General features: G+C 33.8%; 1 protein-coding gene across 1 annotated transcript in view; it reads left to right on the top strand.

The window, feature by feature from the left end:
* Positions 1 to 21,572, top strand: part of sntg2 (syntrophin, gamma 2) — a 159,121-nt gene that overhangs the window by 29,122 nt on the left and 108,427 nt on the right. Inside the window, exons 2-6 of the mRNA XM_056477691.1 lie at positions 10,027 to 10,164; positions 16,219 to 16,275; positions 16,402 to 16,459; positions 18,762 to 18,805; positions 20,894 to 20,935. Of these exons, the coding sequence (XP_056333666.1) occupies positions 10,027 to 10,164; positions 16,219 to 16,275; positions 16,402 to 16,459; positions 18,762 to 18,805; positions 20,894 to 20,935 (339 nt within the window). The remainder of the gene's footprint in view (positions 1 to 10,026; positions 10,165 to 16,218; positions 16,276 to 16,401; positions 16,460 to 18,761; positions 18,806 to 20,893; positions 20,936 to 21,572) is intronic.

The following is a 21,572-nucleotide window of genomic DNA, read 5'->3' as shown; positions in this document are numbered from 1 at the left end:
TGAAATGGGCCACAGTGAGAGAGAGAGAGAGAAATGGAGTTCACTTTCATTCCCTCAATCGCAGAGAAATAGGGGCTTCTGCTGTGCCAGTGAAAGACTTTCCAGAAAACACACACAGTGAAATTTTTAAGTAGTTGACACCTGTAGTGTTGTAAATACCCGCGCTCGCCTCCCTTGCGACAGAGCGCATATGAGATAAATGACGTCAGTACATAATAACCGGTTATGATTATTACTGAACCGAAACCGATAATTTGTGTGTAGCTTATCTTTATTTATTTATGATTTGGTTATGGGTAAAATAGACCATGTGGGTCCGGTAGTTGAAACGGTAGGTTACAAATAATTAATTAATTATGAATTAATTTAATTATTCATGAATAATGAACTCACTGCTGCCTATGATGACGATGCCATCGTCCATCGCGATGTTTCACATTGGACATCGTACGATGCCAAATTGGTCGACATCGCCCAATCCAATTAGAGATGAGCTATTAAAACGATTATGTTTAGAAATGTGTTGAAGAAAAACTTCATTCCGTTAAACAGAAATTGGGGAACAAATATAAAAGACTTCAACTGAATATATTTTCAATGGGCTTTATTTTCTATATGCACAATGTGGTTTATAATTAGGGGTGTCAAAATTAATTGTTTCAGATGCAGACGCGGACTATTAGATTTTGGTACAGTATCAGATCATAACCAGTTATTACGTGCTGACGGTACAATGTCAACGTAAAATACATGGCAAAGGAGGTGAGGGCAAGTAAATAAAGCACTCCAACTACTTAAAAAGCAGATAATTGTGCACAATTCACTACTTGTGAGTTTGCTGGACAGTCTGACAGTGAAGAAGGTTAAATGAAAATGAAAGCTGTCAAACATCTCTGCTTCCCTCTCTCACTTTGGACATTTGACCCACTGCTTTGTTAGTGAACTAACTTATCCTCTCATCTTGGGTGCTAAAGTGATACTTGAGGATCCAGACATGTGCGTGTCTGTGGAGTGAGTTTTCTCCACCGCGTCTATTACGGATTAGGCTGCCTGACATAACATCGATGAACAGCTCTTACAGTCTTAGAGCTAATCACAGCCCTTTCTGTTGAGTGTATGAACACGTTGACCAATCAAAATCAAGCGGGATAATATTTACAATAGTTTGCTTTGCTTTAAATGCTCACGCTGTTCTGTGCATGTAGTTTAGTTTTGTTTAAAACATTCAAAAAGAAGCAGGTAAAAATAAAGGGTTCATATATCTTACTGTTTGTATTAAAGGACAACATTATCACAAATAATATATAAATATAATTATATTTTTAGATTTTGGAAAAAAAAAGTGTTTTGAAGGAAAAAAAAAATCGAATTGTGTATGGAAAGCATAGTGAATGCCCTGTGAAGCACTGAATTGAACCAAATCGATGGCATGATAATCGTAACAGAACCGTGAGAACAATGTGTAGGTTCACACCTCTATTTCTTATTGTTTCCGTTGTGTTTCAAGTTGACACATCACCTTGATTATTTTTATTTTCTTCTTCCGCCGTGTTTCTCTGTCTTTCTAATGATCCTGAAGCGGATATGAGGATGTTTTCAGCAGAGTCTCATGGGGAAAAGCGTCATGTGCTGCTCTTCATCTGTGACCATACATCACTTTGCTTGTTATTTTTCCCTTTTGAGATTTTCAGCTGGGTTTCTGTGCGTTAATAAAACACATCTGACTGACACCGCATGCAGAAACAGCAGCGTCTCCAGTGATAGACTGATGACAGCACAGATAAACACTGAAAGACCGAAGCGTCTGGGTGAGACGTGATGATCGTACATTAGATTTGAGGAGTGACACGTGCATTAAAATAATATGACAGTGAATCACCAGAATGAGTCATTATACATGAGTGTATGAAATACAAGAGGGACCCTGATGAGTCACAAACTGTAACTGTGATATATACAGTACACAAACACACACACACACTTGTACAGCTATCTTTACAGGGACGTCCCATAGACATAGTGATGTTTCTAGTGTACATGCGGTATATTCTCTCCCACAACCCTCACAGGAAACGATCTGCATTTTTACATTTTAAAAATACTTAATTCTGTGTGATTTATCAGCTGCTTTCCATATGGAGACCTAAGAAATGTGCCCTCAAGGTCTGTATTTACTAGTATTTATTTATCTTTATGTACAGATTAACACCAATAACTGAGAGAATCTGGAAGTGTTTTATACTGTATTTCAAGAGTTCACACTTAGATATTGTTTGACAAATGTTAGCAGGTTTGGCATGCTGTCCCGGGAGAGAACCTTGAGCTCGGAGATAGTTGAGCCCAGGGCTCCCGCCTGGTCAATAAAGCATGTAAGGGGAGTACGAGATCAGGTGGTTCTCGAGAGCTCCCCGTGGTATTGGAGGAAAGGAGGAGAAGGGGTGGATGGGGGGTTTCTTCGGAAAACAAAGGTAAGGGAGTAGTTTTAGCTAGGCTACTTATAGTGAGTTTGGATTAATCTGATTGGCTAACTAATGATTGTAGATGGGTGACCAGCTGCAGTCAGTCATTTCACGTGCTCCTCTCGAAATTAGTTTGTGAAACTTCACTTCAGAATGTATGGAACTCATAAAATATATGTTAACTTAAAGGTGCTGTATGTAAGTTTTTGACTCTTTTAAAGCATGAATATATCAAAATATGTTTGCAGATATTTAAGCAGCATGCCTAGTGAACATTCTTGTTTGTTTATCTGAAATATTGATTTGAAAATGTGCGTTACTTACTGGAACGTCTGTCTTTGTTTTGGTCATTTAACCCGCCCAATGCCAGTTTAACCAATTATATTTCAGCAACCCGGGTTACCTTGGTGTAAAAAAGCATTTTTCATATATTCAGTCATGAGGGGTCTCGAAGTATGCATCCGTGACCAAAGTGCGACCTCAGGTGGACAGTAGCAGCCTCCAAAATGAGACGCAGATTCAGAGTTTCACATGAGGTTATTAATCAGCAAATAATATTAATATTACAATGTTAACATTAGGTGAGCAGGTTACATTATAACCCCATGTCCTTACAACACGCTATGAGATTTGAAGTGATAAGCAATTTGGCTGTTTGCATCAGACGAAACATGACAGAAATTTATATACAGCCATTTAGAAGCACAGAATAGTGCACGCGCTGCACTCCAGCAAAAGGGTAAGGTTTATAACCTAATTAATACATATTAAACCTTTTTAACACTATTAAATGTAGATGCTGAATCACTCATATGCGTTGGTTTACACTGAGTCACAGCTCTGAAGTTATAAAATTCATCTAGCATAAAATTCTAAATTTCAAGCGGTTTATTTTATCTTCCAGATCTGAGGTGAACTATCTGCTGCTGCTTTCAGTAGTATGGCAATAAATGTCATGTAAAATGGCATTCAAACTCACATTATTAGCATTTAACACCGAATAAAGCTGTACCTGAGGTGATCAAGTTTTCTGTTGTTCATCTGGTGAAAACTGCCCAACGCATCACAGGGACTACACTGCCAGCCATTGAGGACATCCAGAAGAAACACTGTCTGTGCTGAGCACGCAGTATTCTTAAGGACACCTCTCACCCTGCTCACAGACTGTTTTCTCTCCTGCCTTCCGGCAGGCGCTTCAGGCGCCCAGAGCTGTCTTCCTTTTGAACTCTGTCCCTCACTGACTCTTTCTCCCCCCCCACCAATACACCCCCACACTCCTCTAACTTATACTCCTCACAATCAATGCACTGTTTAACATTTGCACATTTAAATTTGCACATATTCATTGCACTACATTGCACTGATTCACTTATTTGAACTGGACATACCCACTGCACATGGACATTTGTAATTATGTTTATCTATCTGCACACTCCTGATTATTAATAGCATCCTGTACATATATTCATCTATGGTAAATCTGTTCATAGCTAATACAACCTGTATATATAATGTTCATAGTACATCCATCTGTAAATATTACCATAGTCTTTCTATAACTGCACTTTATAACTTATACCTATATCCTGCAGTTGCTGCTATTGCACTGCTGGTTAGACCTAAACTGCATTTCGTTGCCTTGTACGTGTACATGTGTAATGACAAAAAAGTTGAATCTAATCTGCAAAAAATAGAATCAGTTTCTAATATATCGATTTCAGGTGTTGGCTGGGACAAAAGCTCCTTTTAATATGGAAATATTCCTTCTATCGCGTGCGTTTGCTTTTAGTTAGTACACAATTGAAATCAGCCTTTAGGCTCAATAGTCAGACACATTACTGTTGGTCCTCAATCTGGCAACCTGCGCTTGCATGTATTTTGATCCAGGAATACAATACCTAGTTCAACCACTGGGTCTTAAACTTACATGTTGCACCTTTAAAAACTGCTCTCTTATTATTTTTTTGGTTTTGAGGGCTGTTTCTTAATAACAAGTACACAAAGTTCGGGCTTGCGTCCTTGGAAGTTCAGACTTGCCAAGTTCACACCTGGAAGAACGAACTACCGAGGACGCGAGGACACAAGTCGGGTACTTCTTCAAATGGAACGCCAGTGTACTTTAAAACGCCACTTACTTCACCATGGATTCATCGGTTTCACTGTACATTAACAATAAAATTATTTAATTATACAAAGCGCGGCCCTATAATTAATATTATATTAATATTATGAATAAATATTTTTGATTTAAGAAAATCTAAATGTAAATAACCATAAATGTGAAGTGAAATGGGTTATTATACACAGACTCCTGTCTGTGATTATTAGATTTAATAAACTACAATGGACATTATACAAGTATAAAGTACAAGACGTGAATAATAGGAAATAAAGATAACGTTAAGCAATTTGGTACAACACAGTAACATAGTTAAATACATTTATAAAACCTAACAAAATAACACACCTGAGAACAAATAATAGCTTTAAAGTCCAAAATCTGTCCGTTAGATATGCACAAGATATATTAAATATCATGTTTTAACTACAATGGACAGATGCAATCCAGTGGTACATCCGTGATGGACTGGTCGATTAAAGTTGCTCTCGGCGGGGGAGGTGATGACGAAGCTCCCGCAGACACGCTGGGGGTCAGAGTCAGCATAAGCTGAGGCACATCGCCAAAGACGCGCTATCTTTATACATAAACTGCCGATTTGAGTTTAAAACAGCCACATTCTCACCTGAAAAACTCTTAAAACTTTATTTTGTGACACAACAGAAGAGTATTTTTAAAACCGTGCGGGTTTTCTCCTCCGCCATTAGCTTTTGCTGGTTATGCTGCAATGCATTCTGGGATAGCTGTGCTTTGTAAGTTCGCACAAGTCACCTCTCTATGCATCTATGCTCTTGACAAAAGGGGCGGAGCAAGTACACATTCGGGAATTTTATCTGTACGTGGCAAGATGTGAACTTTGAATTGGAACAGTACTTCGATGAGGGTTGATTGTTTCACGAGGACACAAGAACGCAAGTACAGACAAGAACGCATATTGAGAAACAGCCATGACTAAAAAACAAGTTCAGAGAGTGAATAAGTTTGTTGTCTGTCTGTCTTAGTTTTTTTTTTCTCCAGCACTCAGTTTGTTTCTGCTTAGGTTGCAGGTCTGAAATCATTTGATTGTCGTGGGCCTTGATGAAAATGATCATGTCAGTTTGAAAGTGTGATAAATACAGATTGTAATTGATTTTGATTGTGCAGAGTAGTTTTCAGCTCCTCCAGAGAGTGTTTTGTGGGTTAACTGCATTAACACACTGCTCTTCTGTCCCTGCGCCGCTGCGTCTCCACAAAACCCCTCCGTAATTGAAAGATCCACAGGCCACTTTCTGTTGCATTTATTCAGTTTATCTTTTCAGAGGAGGAGAGCCAAAGTGAAATCAAATACTGCCAGAGAAATGAAAAGCCCAGCAGTTTTACATGAGTCTCAGGCTTGTGCGCTTTACAGAAATAGCTCACCTGAAAGAGAAGATTTCCAGCCAGTTTCTCACATGAGCTGTCACAGGACTTCAGAAGACAAGTCTGATGCTTTTATGGTTTTAATAGTGCTTTATGTGCGCCGTTGGAAGGATTCCCAAGCGTTTCTTTGGTATCTGAACCTCTTTGGCCTGAAATATTTACTTCAAGTCCTCTGAGAGCTTAGTTAACATTTAGTTTTGTAATTTCAATAAGGGTTTTGTCTAGGTTTGTTTAGTTTTGTCTAGATTTGTTTAGTTTTGTCTAGTTTTGTCCGATTTTGTCTACTTTTGTCTAGTTTTTTGTTTTGTCTGATTTTGTCTACTTTTGTCGAGTTTTGTTTTGTCTGATTTTGTCTAATTTTGTCAAGTTTTGTTTTGTCTGATTTTGTCTATTTTTGTTTAGTTTTGTCTCATTTTGTTTAGTTTTGTCTGATTTTTGTCTATTTTTTTCTAGTTTTGTTTTGTCTGATTTTATCTACCTTTGTATAGTTTTGTTTAGTTTTGTCTGTTTTTGTCTATTTTTGTTTAGTTTTGTCTAGTTTTGTTTTGCCTAGGTTTTTTTGTTTTGTCTAGATTTGTTTAGTTTTGTCCGAATTTGTCTAGTTTTGTTTAGTTTTGTCCAATTTCGTTTTGTCTGATCTTGTCTACTTTTGTCTAGTTTTGTCTGATTTTGTCTACTTTTGTCTAGTTTTGTTTTGTCTAGTTTTGTTTGTCTGATTTTGTCTACTTTTGTTTTATCAGATTTTGTCTACTTTTGTTTTGTCCACTTTTGTCTAGTTTTGTTTAGTTTTGTCTCGTTTTGTTTAGTTTTGTCTGATTTTGTATATTTTTGTTTAGTTTTGTTTTGTTTACAGTGGCTAAGTGGTTAGCACCATCGTCTGACAGCAAGAAGGTCGCTGGTTCGAGTCCCGACTGGGCATTTCTGTGTGGAGTTTGCATGTTCTCCCAGTGTTGTTGTGGGTTTCCTCCAGGTGCTCCTGTTTCCCCCACAGTCCAAACACATGTGCTATAGGGGAATTGAATAAACTAAATTGGCTGTAGTGTGTGTGTGAGAGAATGAGTGTGTATGGGTGTTTCCCAGTACTGGGTTGCAGCTGGAAGGGTCTCCGCTATGTAAAACATATGCTGGAATAGTTGGCGATTTATTGCCCCGTGGCAACCCCTGATAAATCAATGGATTTCAATGAGTTCTAGCTGCAGTATAGAACCTTTTTTGTTGTTCAAAATTACAATATTTTTACAGACGCTAGGACACAGTTCTCAATGCTTTTGCAGTCACTTTTGGTCACTTTTGCAAAGCTCTTGACACAGTGAGCACAACAGAAGTCTATGTTGATCTCTCTGAGGATCAATTCTCATTGTTTTGGCACAAAATGCATTCAGTGACTACATCTCTCAAATTTATTCAATTCTTTTCTCATTCAGACACAACAGCTGACAAAAATCTTTGTACGTACAGGACATTTTGCACGTGCTGACATACTGTTTTCAAAACTGTTAAACTTCTGTTCAAAACGATAACATCATGCAAAACTGAATAAGCCAGCAAAATTCAACAGTAATATTTTACTGAAGCGTATTTCACATCTAAAAATGCAGTTTAACCAGCCAGATTAGCATTACTATTGTCTCTGTATCAGTGGATGGTGTGGATGCAAATTCTTGTATTTTGGAATTACTTATTAATAAATAAATAAATAAATAAATAAATAAGCTACAATAAAATATTGAGGAATTCTACATCATGTCTGATTAATTCCAGTAACATATATTGCAGTTATAAACAATATATATTGCAATTATGAACAGAGATGTGTCCTTGTTTTACACAGGAAAACACTGTGTAATGCTGCATGTTGTTAGTGTTTTTTAGCTCATTGTTTTGTGGGTGACAAAGTGTGTTTGTGGTTGTGTCAACCGTTGCTAGTGTTCTGGAAGAATGAGTTTATTTGAGACCTGAATAAAGTGTTTTAGTTGTTGAATGTGAAATGAACTGCTTTGCCATGGTGAAAGTCGGTTAGGAGAATTGTGTGAAGAGTTTTGCAAAAGTATTGAGAAATGTGTCCTATAGCGTCTGTAAAAAAACTAGTAAAGTAAAAGTGATCACATCAGCTGCACTGTATAATTATTTGTGTTGTAGCGAAATTAGTGTTAATATCAAATTATGAATATTAATGATCAATAATAATAAGTTATTATTAATTTTGAATATTCAGAATTAACTTATTAGTTAGAATTAACAGAATTAGTTAATTTAAATATGTCAATGACTTGGCCCGCTCGTCTAAGCGGACTCTATTTATTTAGAAAGGGAATTATAGCAGTAGATGAGTAGTTTAGAAGTTTTAGTAAACTTAATAAGCTTGTAGCAAGGGTCTGTTGTTATAGTGACTTTTTCTGTGAGGCAAAACAAAGACAAACTTTCTTTGTTCCTCCTTGCTCTTCTGTACCATCCCAAGACAGATAGAAAAAACTTCACTCATGGTTTGAAGTTACACAAAGCATACAAGTTGTCATCCTGTGTCTTCGATCATGAGCTGTAGAATTATGTATGGAGAAGAATGACAGCAAACATGACTTTTAGTAATACATAACACGTAATTCATGCATTCGTAGTTTGTCTAATGTCTTGAAAAGGCCATATACTGGTGTAAGAATTAAGACAGAAATTAAGGAAGAGAATACAGAAGTCAGAATTATTAGCCGTTGAAGTTTTTTTTTTTCTTTTTTTAATATTTCCCAAATGATTTTGAACAGAGCAAGGAAATTTTCACAGTATGTCTGATAATATTGTTTCTTCTGGAGAAAGTCTTATTTGATTTATTTCAGCTAGAATAAAAGCAGTTTGAAATTTTTTTAAAAGCCATTTTAAGGTCAACATTATTAGCCCATTTAAGCTATTTTTTGAAGAATAGAAGAAACTATTGTGTTTAGAAATGTGTTGAAAATAATCTCTCCGTCAAACAGAAATTGGGGAAAAAATAAACAGGGGGGCTAATAATTCTGACTTCAACTGTACATGTTACGAACACATTACATGTACTTTGGGATGAATTTAGAGATTTTTATTAGTCCATTTCAATACCATGTGTCTTTGAGTGTGTGTGGGGGTCCCAGGATGAAGTTTTTTTTTTTTTTTTGGAATGTCTGAAGATGGGACAGCTCTAGCTCTGGCTCTGGCCAGTATCTTGGTAGATAAGATGTTACCAAGTGACTTTCTCCAGCAGACTTGCCTGGTGTCATAAACTCACAAAAAACGAACCCAGACGCTTTTAGGGGTAACCATGGAATTTCACCTCCAGACTGTATGCTACAGTGTGTTTTAATAATGTTTGTGTCAATTTAAACTTAAGTCAACCTAAATTAAAGATTTTATTCTATGCATATCCAATATTTTGGATTACAGTAATTTAGTTGGAGCATTATTTCAATGTGTGTTTATTCATTTTAGTACTAAATTTATCATGTTATTAGCTGATCAACTCAACTCATTTTTTTCAATAACATACCATCTATCTGGATTACACCTTTTTATATTAATTTAACTGATTTTTTAAATTTAAATATTAGTTGTTTAATCAATTCACTTCTGTATGGCCTGTTTAACATTAGCGTCGCTGAATTGCATTGTTTTCCATTCTTTTGAAATGCACAGTTTCTAATTAAACCAGCATTTTAATGTATTGTAATGCAATCTAAACTTTATGCGATGCATATTAGTGCAAATATTTGCATTTTAAATGGTGGAAATAATGATTTCTTTTTATTTTTTTATACACAATATTCATAAAATAAAAAATGAAATGTTCGTTTCAACATGCATTAATGCAGATTCTAAGCTTTTTGAATACATGCATTTTTAAAATGATGATTTAAATAAAATCAAATAGATGCATATGATTTTTTTTTATAATAAAACTGCCAGAATATTTACAATTATTTATTTTTCACACATGCATCAGTTAGTTTGATTAAAAGGTGTTATGGTTGGACACCTTGAGTATAAATATTAAAACCTTCTAATTATCTGCTTATTTTTTTTCCCCAACAGACAAAAACCGGACTTGCCCTCTTGTACGACGAGCACACAAGTAACACGTACGACGTTCGCCTAAAGTTAACGAAAGATCTGTTAATCATACAGAAACAGGACGTGGTTTGCGCTAGTGGCATCGAATCTCATTTAAATGTAAGTACTGAGTCTTTACCTTTGACTTCATCATATATACATCACTGTTTAAAAATACTATATGATGCTTTTTAATGGTTGTGTTTGGTTTATTTGTTTATTCTTTAATTTGTGTCCAGCTCAGTGTATTCAGATTAAACCAAAAGCCCCAGTGTGTTGGGGAAAATGTAATGTTTCTTGCTATAATCATCTGTTTCAGCTTTCAAAAAACCAACATTTATTTGTTTTGAAAGGAATCTGCTGTTTTGAAAGAGTCATTTAAGTCAGTGAATCAGTTTTTCATTTGTAGAGACTTGATGATTTGTTTTGAAACGAATCTGTCTTTTTGAATGAATCGATTAAGCCAGCGAATCAATGATCCATTTGCAGAGATAGTCACTTGATTTGTTTTGAAACAAATTGGCAATTTTGAATAAATCAATTAAGTCTGTGGATCTATGATCCATTCATAAAGACAGTCACTTGATTCGTTTTAAAAATGAAGCCGCAGTTTTTTTATTAAATCAGTGAATCAATGATCCATTCATAAAGACAGTCACTTGATTTGTTTTATAATGAATCATCAGTTTTGAATGAATTGATTAACTCAGCAAATCAATGATCCATTTACAGTCACTTGATTTGTTTTGAAATGAATCAGCAGTTTTGAATGAATCAGTTAAGTCACCAATCAATGATCCATTTATAGTCACTTGATTTGTTTTGAATTAAATCAGCAGTTTTAATGAATCAATTAAGTCACGAATCAATGATCCATTTATAGTAACTTGATATGCTTTGAATTAAATCAGCAGTTTTGAATGAATCAATTAAGCCACGAATCAATGATCCATTTATAGACACTTGATTTGTTTTGAATTAAATCGGCAGTTTTAAATGAATCAATTAAGCCACGAATCAATGATCCATTTATAGTCACTTGATATGCTTTGAGTTAAATCAGCAGTTTTGAATTAATCAATTAAGCCACGAATCAATGATCCATTTATAGTCACTTGATATGTTTTGAATTAAATCAGCAGTTTTAATGAATCAATTAAGTCACGAATTAATGATCCATTTATAGACACTTGATTTGTTTAATTAAATCGGCAGTTTTTAATGAATCAATAGTCACGAATCAATGATTCATTTATAGTCACTTGATATGCTTTGAATTAAATCAGCAGTTTTGAATGAATCAATTAAGCCACGAATTAATGATCCATTTATAGACACTTGATATGTTTTGAATTAAATCAGCAGTTTTAATGAATCAATTAAGCCACGAATCAATGATCCATTTATAGACACTTGATTTGTTTGAATTAAATCGGCAGTTTTAATGAATCAATTAAGCCACGAATCAATGATCCATTTATAGTCACTTGATATGTTTTGAATTAAATCAGCAGTTTTAATGAATCAATTAAGTCACGAATTAATGATCCATTTATAGACACTTGATTTGTTTAATTAAATCGGCAGTTTTTAATGAATCAATAGTCACAAATCAATGATCCATTTATAGTCACTTGATTTGTTTTGAATTAAATCGGCAGTTTTGAATGAATCAATTAAGTCAGCGAATCAATGATCCATTTATAGACACTTGATATGTTTTGAATTAAATCAGCAGTTTTAATGAATCAATTAAGTCACAAATCAATGATCCATTTATAGACACTTGATATGTTTTGAATTAAATCAGCAGTTTTAATGAATCAATTAAGTCACGAATCAATGATCCATTTATAGACACTTGATTTGTTTTGAATTAAATCGGCAGTTTTGAATGAATCAATTAAGTCACGAATCATTGATCCATTTGTAAAGACAGTCACTTGATTTATTTGATAATGAATCTGCAGTTTTGAATGAATCGATTAAGTCACGAATCAATGATTCTTCCATAGAGACAGTCAATCGATTAGTTTAAACATGAATCAACTCTTTTGAACAAGTTGAGTCAGTGAATCAGTGATCCATTTGTCCAGTTAATAAAAAGTTCACTCAACCAAAGTCTTTTTTTATTTATTATAGCTTTATGTTAGTATGTCAAAATGTGACATGGACATTTATGAAAGTAATGCTCTAAACTCACACATGATAACTCATTAAAGGAATGATGAACTCTGCTAAAGCCTCATATATTCTCTGTAAAGTGTCACATTTCTCAAAGCTCATCATCAAGCATCTCGTTTGCCAGCAGAAGTGTGTTCTCAAAGCAATCGATTACAGATGGAGATGCATAAAACATAAATGCTCATCATCTTTGACGGCCACGTCAAATGCATTGTTTCAGGCTCGAGACGCATCATCATATTTCATAAATGACATCAGCCTCTATATTCAGAAATCATGCTGTCAGGCAGCGCACAGAGAAACTCATTAAATGTCTACAATACGTCCAATATAGTCATGATGCAGTGGGTTTAAAGCATATTTTTTGGATTATAACTTCGGCATTTAGAGTCACTTTGACCCAGAAATACATTCAGAAGTAAAAAAGGAAAGTGTCTGCGTTCTGATGGTGTCGTTTATTGTGTTTTTCTGTCTGAAGGGAAATTGAGTTATCATAGGGGTGGGCGATATGACCTAAAATTAATATCACGGTATTTTTCATCTTTTGAACGGTGACGGTATAATATCATGGTATTACTTTCAATAGCAAGATAATATACATCTCAAGGAAGAATGGACAAAAGAAAGTCTCACATCTATCACTCTTTAAAAGTTTTGGTTTGGGTCATTGTAAATGCTCCGTCTCGTTATGAGCTGATCTTCATTTCTCTGTGTTGGTGGAATAAAGCAGGCGAGTCAGCCGCACCAATTTATGAGCAGACAGACCAGGATTCTCGCGATGACCACCAGCGCAATTCCGCTCTTTGTTATGAGCCGTAGTTTCAGTGTAAACTTAGTAAAGGTGAGTTTCTTTGGCGATGATGTGTACAGTGTTAGATTTTATATTTAGCGGACATTTGCGCTGAACACGCGGTGAATGCAACGCATCGAGATTCAGGCACCTTCTCCAAAAACACTCGATTGATCTCAGCTGGCGGATCAACATTTACCTCATGTCATGATCGCTGTCCTCTGCGCCATTATTATTATTATTATAACTTTAGGTGAGGTTTGCAAACCTGTGCACTTTTCACTCTTCAGCCGTTTGCATTTCCTGCAGTAACAAAAGCTCCCTGTTATCTGACAGCGGGAAGCGTTGAGTGACTGACAGCTAATATAAACCAATACAGCAGCAGGGTAGAGCGATTCAGCAAGTTTATAGAGAAAATCAAATCAGATTGCACTACAACCATTATATTCAGACACACAAATGCTCCCAAATATATTATGAGGGCGCATAGATTAAATTTCGGGCGCTCATGCGAACAAAATGGTTGCAATTTCGAGCCCTGTAGCATAAGGACAGGTATTCAGACCACAACTGAACGTTTGAAGAAAATTGAATGCCTTATTATTTAGAATGAGCTATTATTGATGTAAATGCAGCCGTTCAAGGCGCATAATTGATTTATTACGGTATTGACGGTATTAGAAAATCCATGTCGTGGCGCAATGTCACACCGGTGATGACTATGACAGCGGTGTACCGCCCACCCCTAAGTTATCATATGCCTTAGTTATTGGGAAATTGATAGTCTTTTGGATTAGATTTTCAGTTTTTATGAAGTGTTTTGGTGTAGATTGGCAAGATTAATAAATCACTACAGTAAATTGTCAAACTTCTGTAGGGTATATGCACAGCTAGTGTTTCTTCCCACACCGATGAACTTCTGGTGAGTGGTTAACGTGACTTTTTTCCATTTTACATGGTTCCTTTTACAGCATCGGTGTTGTAATGTTATTAAAATTTAATCAGTTAAATAGACTCCAGCATTCATTTAGTTGTTCAAGTGTAAAACGAGATGAAAAGCCGTTTACACACACGTGCTGTCAGAATCAGCAGGCTAGCACAGAAACTCCATTGAAAATACAATTCATTTTCATATTTTGAAGTCATGGCACTGAAAAATGTGACTTAATGCAGTGCTTCTGGTACATTCTGAGACCCCCTGTATATTGTATAGCACGGCAATAGTGCAGTGAAGATCATTGATTTTGAAAGAAAGCAGAGCTTAAACGCGCCAATCTTGTAATCTCATACAGTTCACTGCAGCGTTTGACCCAGCTTACTGAAATTAAAAGTCCTTCTGCGTATACCCTATAAGCTTTTATTTGTTTGATGCAGTAAAATTATGAGACTTTTTGCCCTTTTTATTATATAAAAAATATTTAATTAAATTTTTATTTTATTTTTAATTAAATTAAATAAAATTTTGTTCGATTTTGTTTTATTTATTTAGTTTAATCATTTTATAAATCTATTTTATTTATTTGTTTTATTTATTTATTTATTTATTCTTTTGTTTAGTTTTTATTTATTTATTTATTTTATTTTATCTTCATTTTGTTTCTTTATTTTTATTTTATTAGTTTTTTAATTCATTTTTTATTTATTTTACTTAACTTTGTTGTTTTATTCTTATTGTATTTGAGCTTATTTTTCATAGATTTTGTATGATACATTTATTCATCTATTTTATTTTGTAATTTTTTATTTTATTATTTAATTTTTAATAATATTTTTCTTAATTTATTTTGGCTTTATTTTTTCTTATTTCTTATTTATTTTATTTGATCGTTTTAGTACTATTATTTATTTTATCATTTTCTGGGAGACTATATAGGGTATTAAAACAGTTTTTTTATTAATTTAAATGCTATTAAAATGAATAATTAAAATATATTTATATTTATTATAAAAAATAAATACAGCTGAATCAACCATTTGTTAATTAGTTTTATTCTTTTAGTTTTTCTATTACCTGATTGATTGATTGATTGATTGATTGATTGATTGATTGATTGATTGATTGATTGATTGATTGATTAATTTCATTTTTAATTTCTGTCTAGTATTACCCTAATTAAATGTTTATTAAAAACCATAAAATATTTAAGCAAAAAAAAAAAACATGTATTTATTATATTTATTTTTAATGTATTAAAAAATCTAAAAGTTTATTCACATTATTATTATTATTATTATTATTATTATTTTATAATAATTTTTATTATTGTTATTTTGCCTGCTACAATCTGTTTGATGTTTTTTTTAATTAATTTTTTAAGTGCATGGACAGTTTAAAAACGTTTTCTTTTTTGTCTGATTATATCTACATTCAGATGAGACGATATATTTTGATGCAGAGAAAGTAAACGATAATACTGTACATTATTCATTTTATAATAATTTTTTTCATTCACTTTTTTAAATGTTTTTTTAATGTTGCTTTTATTGTTCCTTCAATGTTATTTTAAACTCTCATTTTTAATAATGTTTTTATATTAACAGCAATTTCTTCTGCATGCGTTTTATTTCTGATTGATTGATATATTGTATTGAAATGCTAATTAAAAAAGCTAATCATAAAATATGTCAGCAATAAACATATTTATTTAGTATATTTGATTATATTTAAGAAAGGCACCACCGTGGCTCAGTGGTCCGCACTGTCGCCTCACAGCAAGAAGGTCTCTGGTTCAAGTCCCAGCTGGGCTAGTTGGCATTTCTGTGTGGAGTTTGCATGTTCTCCCTGAGTTGACGTGGGTTTCCTCCGGGTGCTCTGGTTTACAACTAAATTGGCCGAAGTGTATTAGTGTGTGTGAATATGAGTGTATGGGTGTTTCCCAGTACTGGGTTGCAGCCGGAAGGGTATCCGCTGTGTAAAACATATGCCAGAATAATTGGTGGTTCATTCCACTGTGGCGACCCCTAATAAATAAGGGACGAAGGAGAATGAATATTTTTATTTTTACATTTTATTGCTCTTTTATTTCCAGTATTTGTTTTATTATAATTATATATGGACATTATCATCTTCAGTGTTTGTTTCTCATAAACACATTTTAATGACTGTTAATACTTTAATTGAAGCGTCACCACCTCTTTTGATTTCTGTTATGTATCTGATGCGGTGAATATTTTACCAACTAAATCCCCCTTTTCTAAAGCACAGAACTGTTGTACTGAGAAGGCAGGCGACTGGAGGTCTGGGTCTGAGTATCAAAGTAAGCCCGTCTTCATCTTCTTTAATAAAGTGTTGAGGTGTTTCTGATATTACAGATGAAAGAGCTTCATTAGTTTGGTTCTCGGCAGTCTCTGATGCTTTTCTGACGGCTCTTCGTGTGTTTCAGGGGGGAGCAGAACATAAAGTGCCTGTGGTGATTTCCAAGATATTCAAAGATCAAGTAGGTAAGAAGACAAGAGAGAGAGACACACATCCAGACATTTCTGCACTTTCAGACATTAGTGCTTTTTACTATGACCACATTTTTTTATTTTATATGTTAAATTATTTTTATTTTATCTCTTATTTATTTATTCTTTTATTACATTTTTTTAATTTGATCTATTGGATTTTTACTGTAATTACAATTTATTTTATTTTATGTTTTATTTTATTTATTTATTTTATATGTTAATTTATTTTTATTGTATCTCTTATTTATTTATTTATTTTTTATTACATTTTTTTTATTTGATCTATTGAATTTTTACTGTAATTACTATTTTATTTTATGTTTTATTTTATTTATTTATTTTATGTTATATATTTCTATTTTATTTTTGTATTTTATTTATAAATATTTATTTATTTATTTTTTGTCTAATGGATTGCACCTGACTACAACTGCATTTTATTGAATTTATTTAATATATATATTTTTTTTATCTTATTTAATTTATTTAATTTTAAATTTTATTGGATTGGATATTACTACAACTACATTTTATTTTTATATTTTACTTTGTTATTATTTCATATTTTATATATTTTTATTTTATCTTATTGTATTTATTTATCTTTTATTTAATTTTTAAATGTAATCTATTGGATTGGACTTTACTGCAACTATTTTACTTTATGTTTTATATTTAATTTTATGTTTTATGTTTTATTTTATTTTTTTTATTTTATTTTATTAATTTATTTTTTATTTAATTATTTTCTTATTTTATATGTCATTATATTATTAAAGAATATTTTATTTATATATATTTATATTATTATAATTTTTTTGTCTATTGGATTGTACTTCTCTACACCTACATTTATTTTATTTACTATTTACTTATAAATAAATAACTTAAATTGAAGGTAAAATATTTTTTTTTTTTATGTATTGGATTGGATATTACTACAACCACATTATATGTACTGTTTTATTCAATATGTTATATTGTTTAATATTTAATATTTACTTTTATTTATTTATTCATTTTATTTTATCTATTGGATTGCATTTTACTACAACTATATTTAATTTTAATTTATTTCAATTTTTTCATTTTTATTTTATTTGATTCATTGGAGGGTATTTTACAACAACTACATTTTTATTTATTTATTTATTTATTTTTATTTATGTAAACAACATGCCCACAATAAACCATCAAGATCCTGTCTTAACAGCCATATTTAATACAGAAATTAAAACACATGCATGTTAATGCCATTTGATTTTCAAAACAGTCTATGCCAATAAAGAAAAAAGTTATTTCCATGTTGGATACTAAGTGGACTGCAAAAAATGCCTAAATACAGGCATCGCAAATATGGAAGTTGCAATATGGAAGAATACAAACAATTTCACTCATTGTAAAGTTGTATTGCTATGTTATTGTATTTGTTTTTGTGACAGCTTCTACAGTGCAACAGGATAACAGAGACAGGACAAAAAACAGATAATAAATATATAAAAAAAAAAAAAAAAAAAAATATATATATATATATATATATATATATATATATATATATATATATATATATATATATATATATATATATATATATATATATATATATATATATATATATACACACACAAGTAAGTAGTGAATACAAATATACAAATTGACAAGTGTATGTACGTGTTTATTACTATATACAAAGTTTTATGTGCAGCTGTTATGTGCCCTTTTCTTTTGAACCTTTTGAACCTTTTCTTTTGAACGATGTGAGCTGAGAGTGCGACGCAATCGCATGGCAATTCGTAACTTTTTGATTTAGTAGCACGCACGCACGGACACACACACATATATGTATGTGTGTGTATATGTGTTTGTGTGTGTGTGTTTGTTCTACAGTCTAAAATAAAAAAATTCTAAATGTTCTTTTGTGTGCGTTTAATTTCAATTTAATTTCAGAGTGAATGTTTAAATCTACACTTAATGTGATAAATTACATTTAATCTGATGCCACTGTATTTGAGAGCATGGTCACTTTATTTATTCATTATATTTTATATTTTATTATATTGCAAATGTGTTTTAATTAATGTTAATATACTGTACAAGAAAAAGTTTCATAAATATGCATCTGCAGTTATTATCCTCCTGCTGTCGTTTCTGTCTCCTCTGATGCTTCAATAGAAATCTCTCTCCACTGCTGGATATCTGAAAGATGATAAAGTCTGTCACATTGGCAGATTTGTGTTTAAACTGCTGTGTCTGTGTGAGTTAAATGAGTGATGAAGGATGTGTTTTTCCTCAGCTGATCAGACAGGGAAGCTGTTCATCGGAGACGCTGTTCTGCAGGTCAGTTTTGGGCTTCTGCACTATATAAGCCTGAGTTTCCCAACCCTGTTCCTGAAGGCACACTAACAGTACACATTTTCATTCTCTCCCTAATCAAACACACCTGAAACAACTCATCAGAACATTAGAAGAGACTCCAAAACCTGAAGTTAATGGGTCAGATAAGGGAGACATCCAAAACATGAACTGTTGGTGTGCCTCCAGGAACAGGGTTGGGAAACACTGATATAAGCAAACAAAAAACAAACAAAATAAAAACAAGTTGACTCTGCTGCACAGTTCTTGTTGAATTGACTCAACTTTTACCCCAAGTACTGTAGTTTACTCGATTTAAAGGGCTCCTATCATGCAAAATTAACTTTCGTAAGCTGTTTGGACAGAACTGTGTGTAGGTATAGTGTATCTACAGTCATATTGGAGTGATAGAAGCAAAAGAAGTCTCTTTTCAAAAATTTCCTGATGTTAAAATAAGATCAAAATCCCAGTGATTTGGAGGCCCAGTGCAATGTGATGCAGGAGTGCGGTCTTTACTGCCCACCAAATTGATTGACAGCCACGTGTTAACATGTCCCCGAAGTAACAAGTATAAACATGCCCACAGAACAGGATTGGCAATGAAACTGGGTTTAAAAAATTAGCAGCTGATCACGGAGAGTTGAGACAGATCATTTTAATCCCATTTTCTTTGTCAATTCCTGTTCTGTTTTTTAACTCTGGAACAAAGAATAAGAATTAATGATAATAAAAAAATAACTGTATGGACCTCATAAAAACACATACACTAGCTAACTAACTGGAATAAATGTAATCAACAAATTAAAATAAAATAAAATATAAATAGGATCTGAGCAGCATTGTAGTCGCAGGATAATCATAGTTATTACGTCTAAATGTTCAAGTTTAATAAAGAATAAATTGCATTACACTATTGCATTGAGATCTGGTCACTGTGGAGGCCATTTGAGTACAGTGAACTCATTGTCATGTTCAAAGAAACCAGTCTGAGATGATTCACGCTTTATGACATGGCGCGTTATCCTGCTGGAAGTAGCCATTAGAAGATGGGTACACTGTGGTCAGAAAGGGATGGACATGGTCAGCAACAATACTCAGGTGGGCTGTGGCGTTGACACGATGCTCAATTGGTACTAATGAGCCCAAAGTGTGACAAGAAAATATTACACCACCACCACTAGCCTGAACCGCTGATACAAGGCAGGATGAATCCATGCCTGACCCGACCATCTGAATGTGTCAGCAGAAATGGAGACTCATCAGACCAGGCAACGTTTCTCCAATCTTCTATTGTCCAGTTTTGGTGAGCCTGTGTGAATTGTAGCCTCAGTTTCCTGTTTTTAGCTTACAGGAGTGGCACCCGGTGTGGTCTTCTGCTGCTGTAGCCCATCTGCCTCCAGGTTGGACGTGTTGTGTGTTCAGAGATGCTCTTCTGCAGACCTCGGTTGTAACGAGTGCTTATTTGAGTTACTGTTGCCTTTCTATCAGCTGAAACCAGTCTGGCCATTCTCTTCTGACCTCTGGCATCAACAAGGCATTTGTGTCCACAGAACTGCCGCTCACTGGATATCTTCTCTGTTTCGGACCAATCTCTGTAAACCCAAGAGATGGTTGTGCGTGAAAATCCCAGTAGATCAGCAGTTTCTGAAATACTCAGACCAATCCATCTGGCACCAACAACCATGCCATGTTCAAAGTCACTTAGATCACCTTTGCACTGCAGAAGATTGTCTTGACCGTGTCTACATGACTAAATGCATTGAGTTGCAGCCATGTGATTGGCTGATTAGAAATTTGCGTTAACGAGCATTTGGAAAGGTGTACCTAATAAAGTGGCCATGGGTGTGTAGTTATATAAATTTATAGATAGATAGATAGATTAAAATGTAATTTATATATTAAATTATTACTTGTATAAATTATTATTTTGTTTTAATTCTACGAATAAAATGCCTGCATGTGTTGCAGTACATCAAATCTAAGTGTAATATAATCACAATAATAAATGTGGTTGTTTGTGATGGGAGTAATGTGTGCTTACATTAACCTGCCACTCTTGTCTGTTCTCTGCAGGTCAACGGCATTAATGTGGAGAAATGCACACATGAGGAAGTGGTGAGTACTGGACAGCTCTTTCATCTGTGGTCTTGAAATGACATTGATGCAGAATTAATCCCCAGTTTCATCAGACGCCGCTGGAGCGAACAATCCCTTCATATCATCAGCCAGAGTTTGCTTCTCGCTGTAAAGTCTATAAATGATCGATCGCTGGGAGATTCAGCACAAACACTCGCAGCTTTACTCTGTCAATCCACACAGACTGATGCTTTTCCATCAGGATGCTGCTGTTCGCTTCTTTTATTTGTATCTGAAAATACTAATAGCCAGAGTTGGCCGAAAATACAGTGAAATGTATTTTAAAGTAAAATACCTTGATTTTAAAGTCGCCAATCAATCAAGTCATTTAGGGTGGAGCTGTCAGTCATTTAAGGTGGAGCTGTCAGTCATTTAGGGTGGAGCTGTCAGTCATTTAGGGTGGAGCTGTCAGTCATTTAGGGTGGAGCTATCAGTCATTTAGGGTGGAGCTGTCAGTCATTTAGGGTGGAGCTGTCAGTCATTTAGCGTGGAGCTGTCAGTCATTTAGAGTGGAGCTTTCAGTCATTTAGGGTGGAGCTATCAGTCATTTAGGGTGGAGCTGTCAGTCATTTAGGGTGGAATTTAGGGTGGAGCTGTCAGTCATCTAGGGTGGAGC

The sequence above is a fragment of the Danio aesculapii genome, chromosome 17 (assembly GCF_903798145.1).
Source record: "Danio aesculapii chromosome 17, fDanAes4.1, whole genome shotgun sequence".
Lineage (NCBI taxonomy): Eukaryota > Metazoa > Chordata > Actinopteri > Cypriniformes > Danionidae > Danio > Danio aesculapii.
This window is presented reverse-complemented; position numbering and strand designations above follow the sequence as displayed.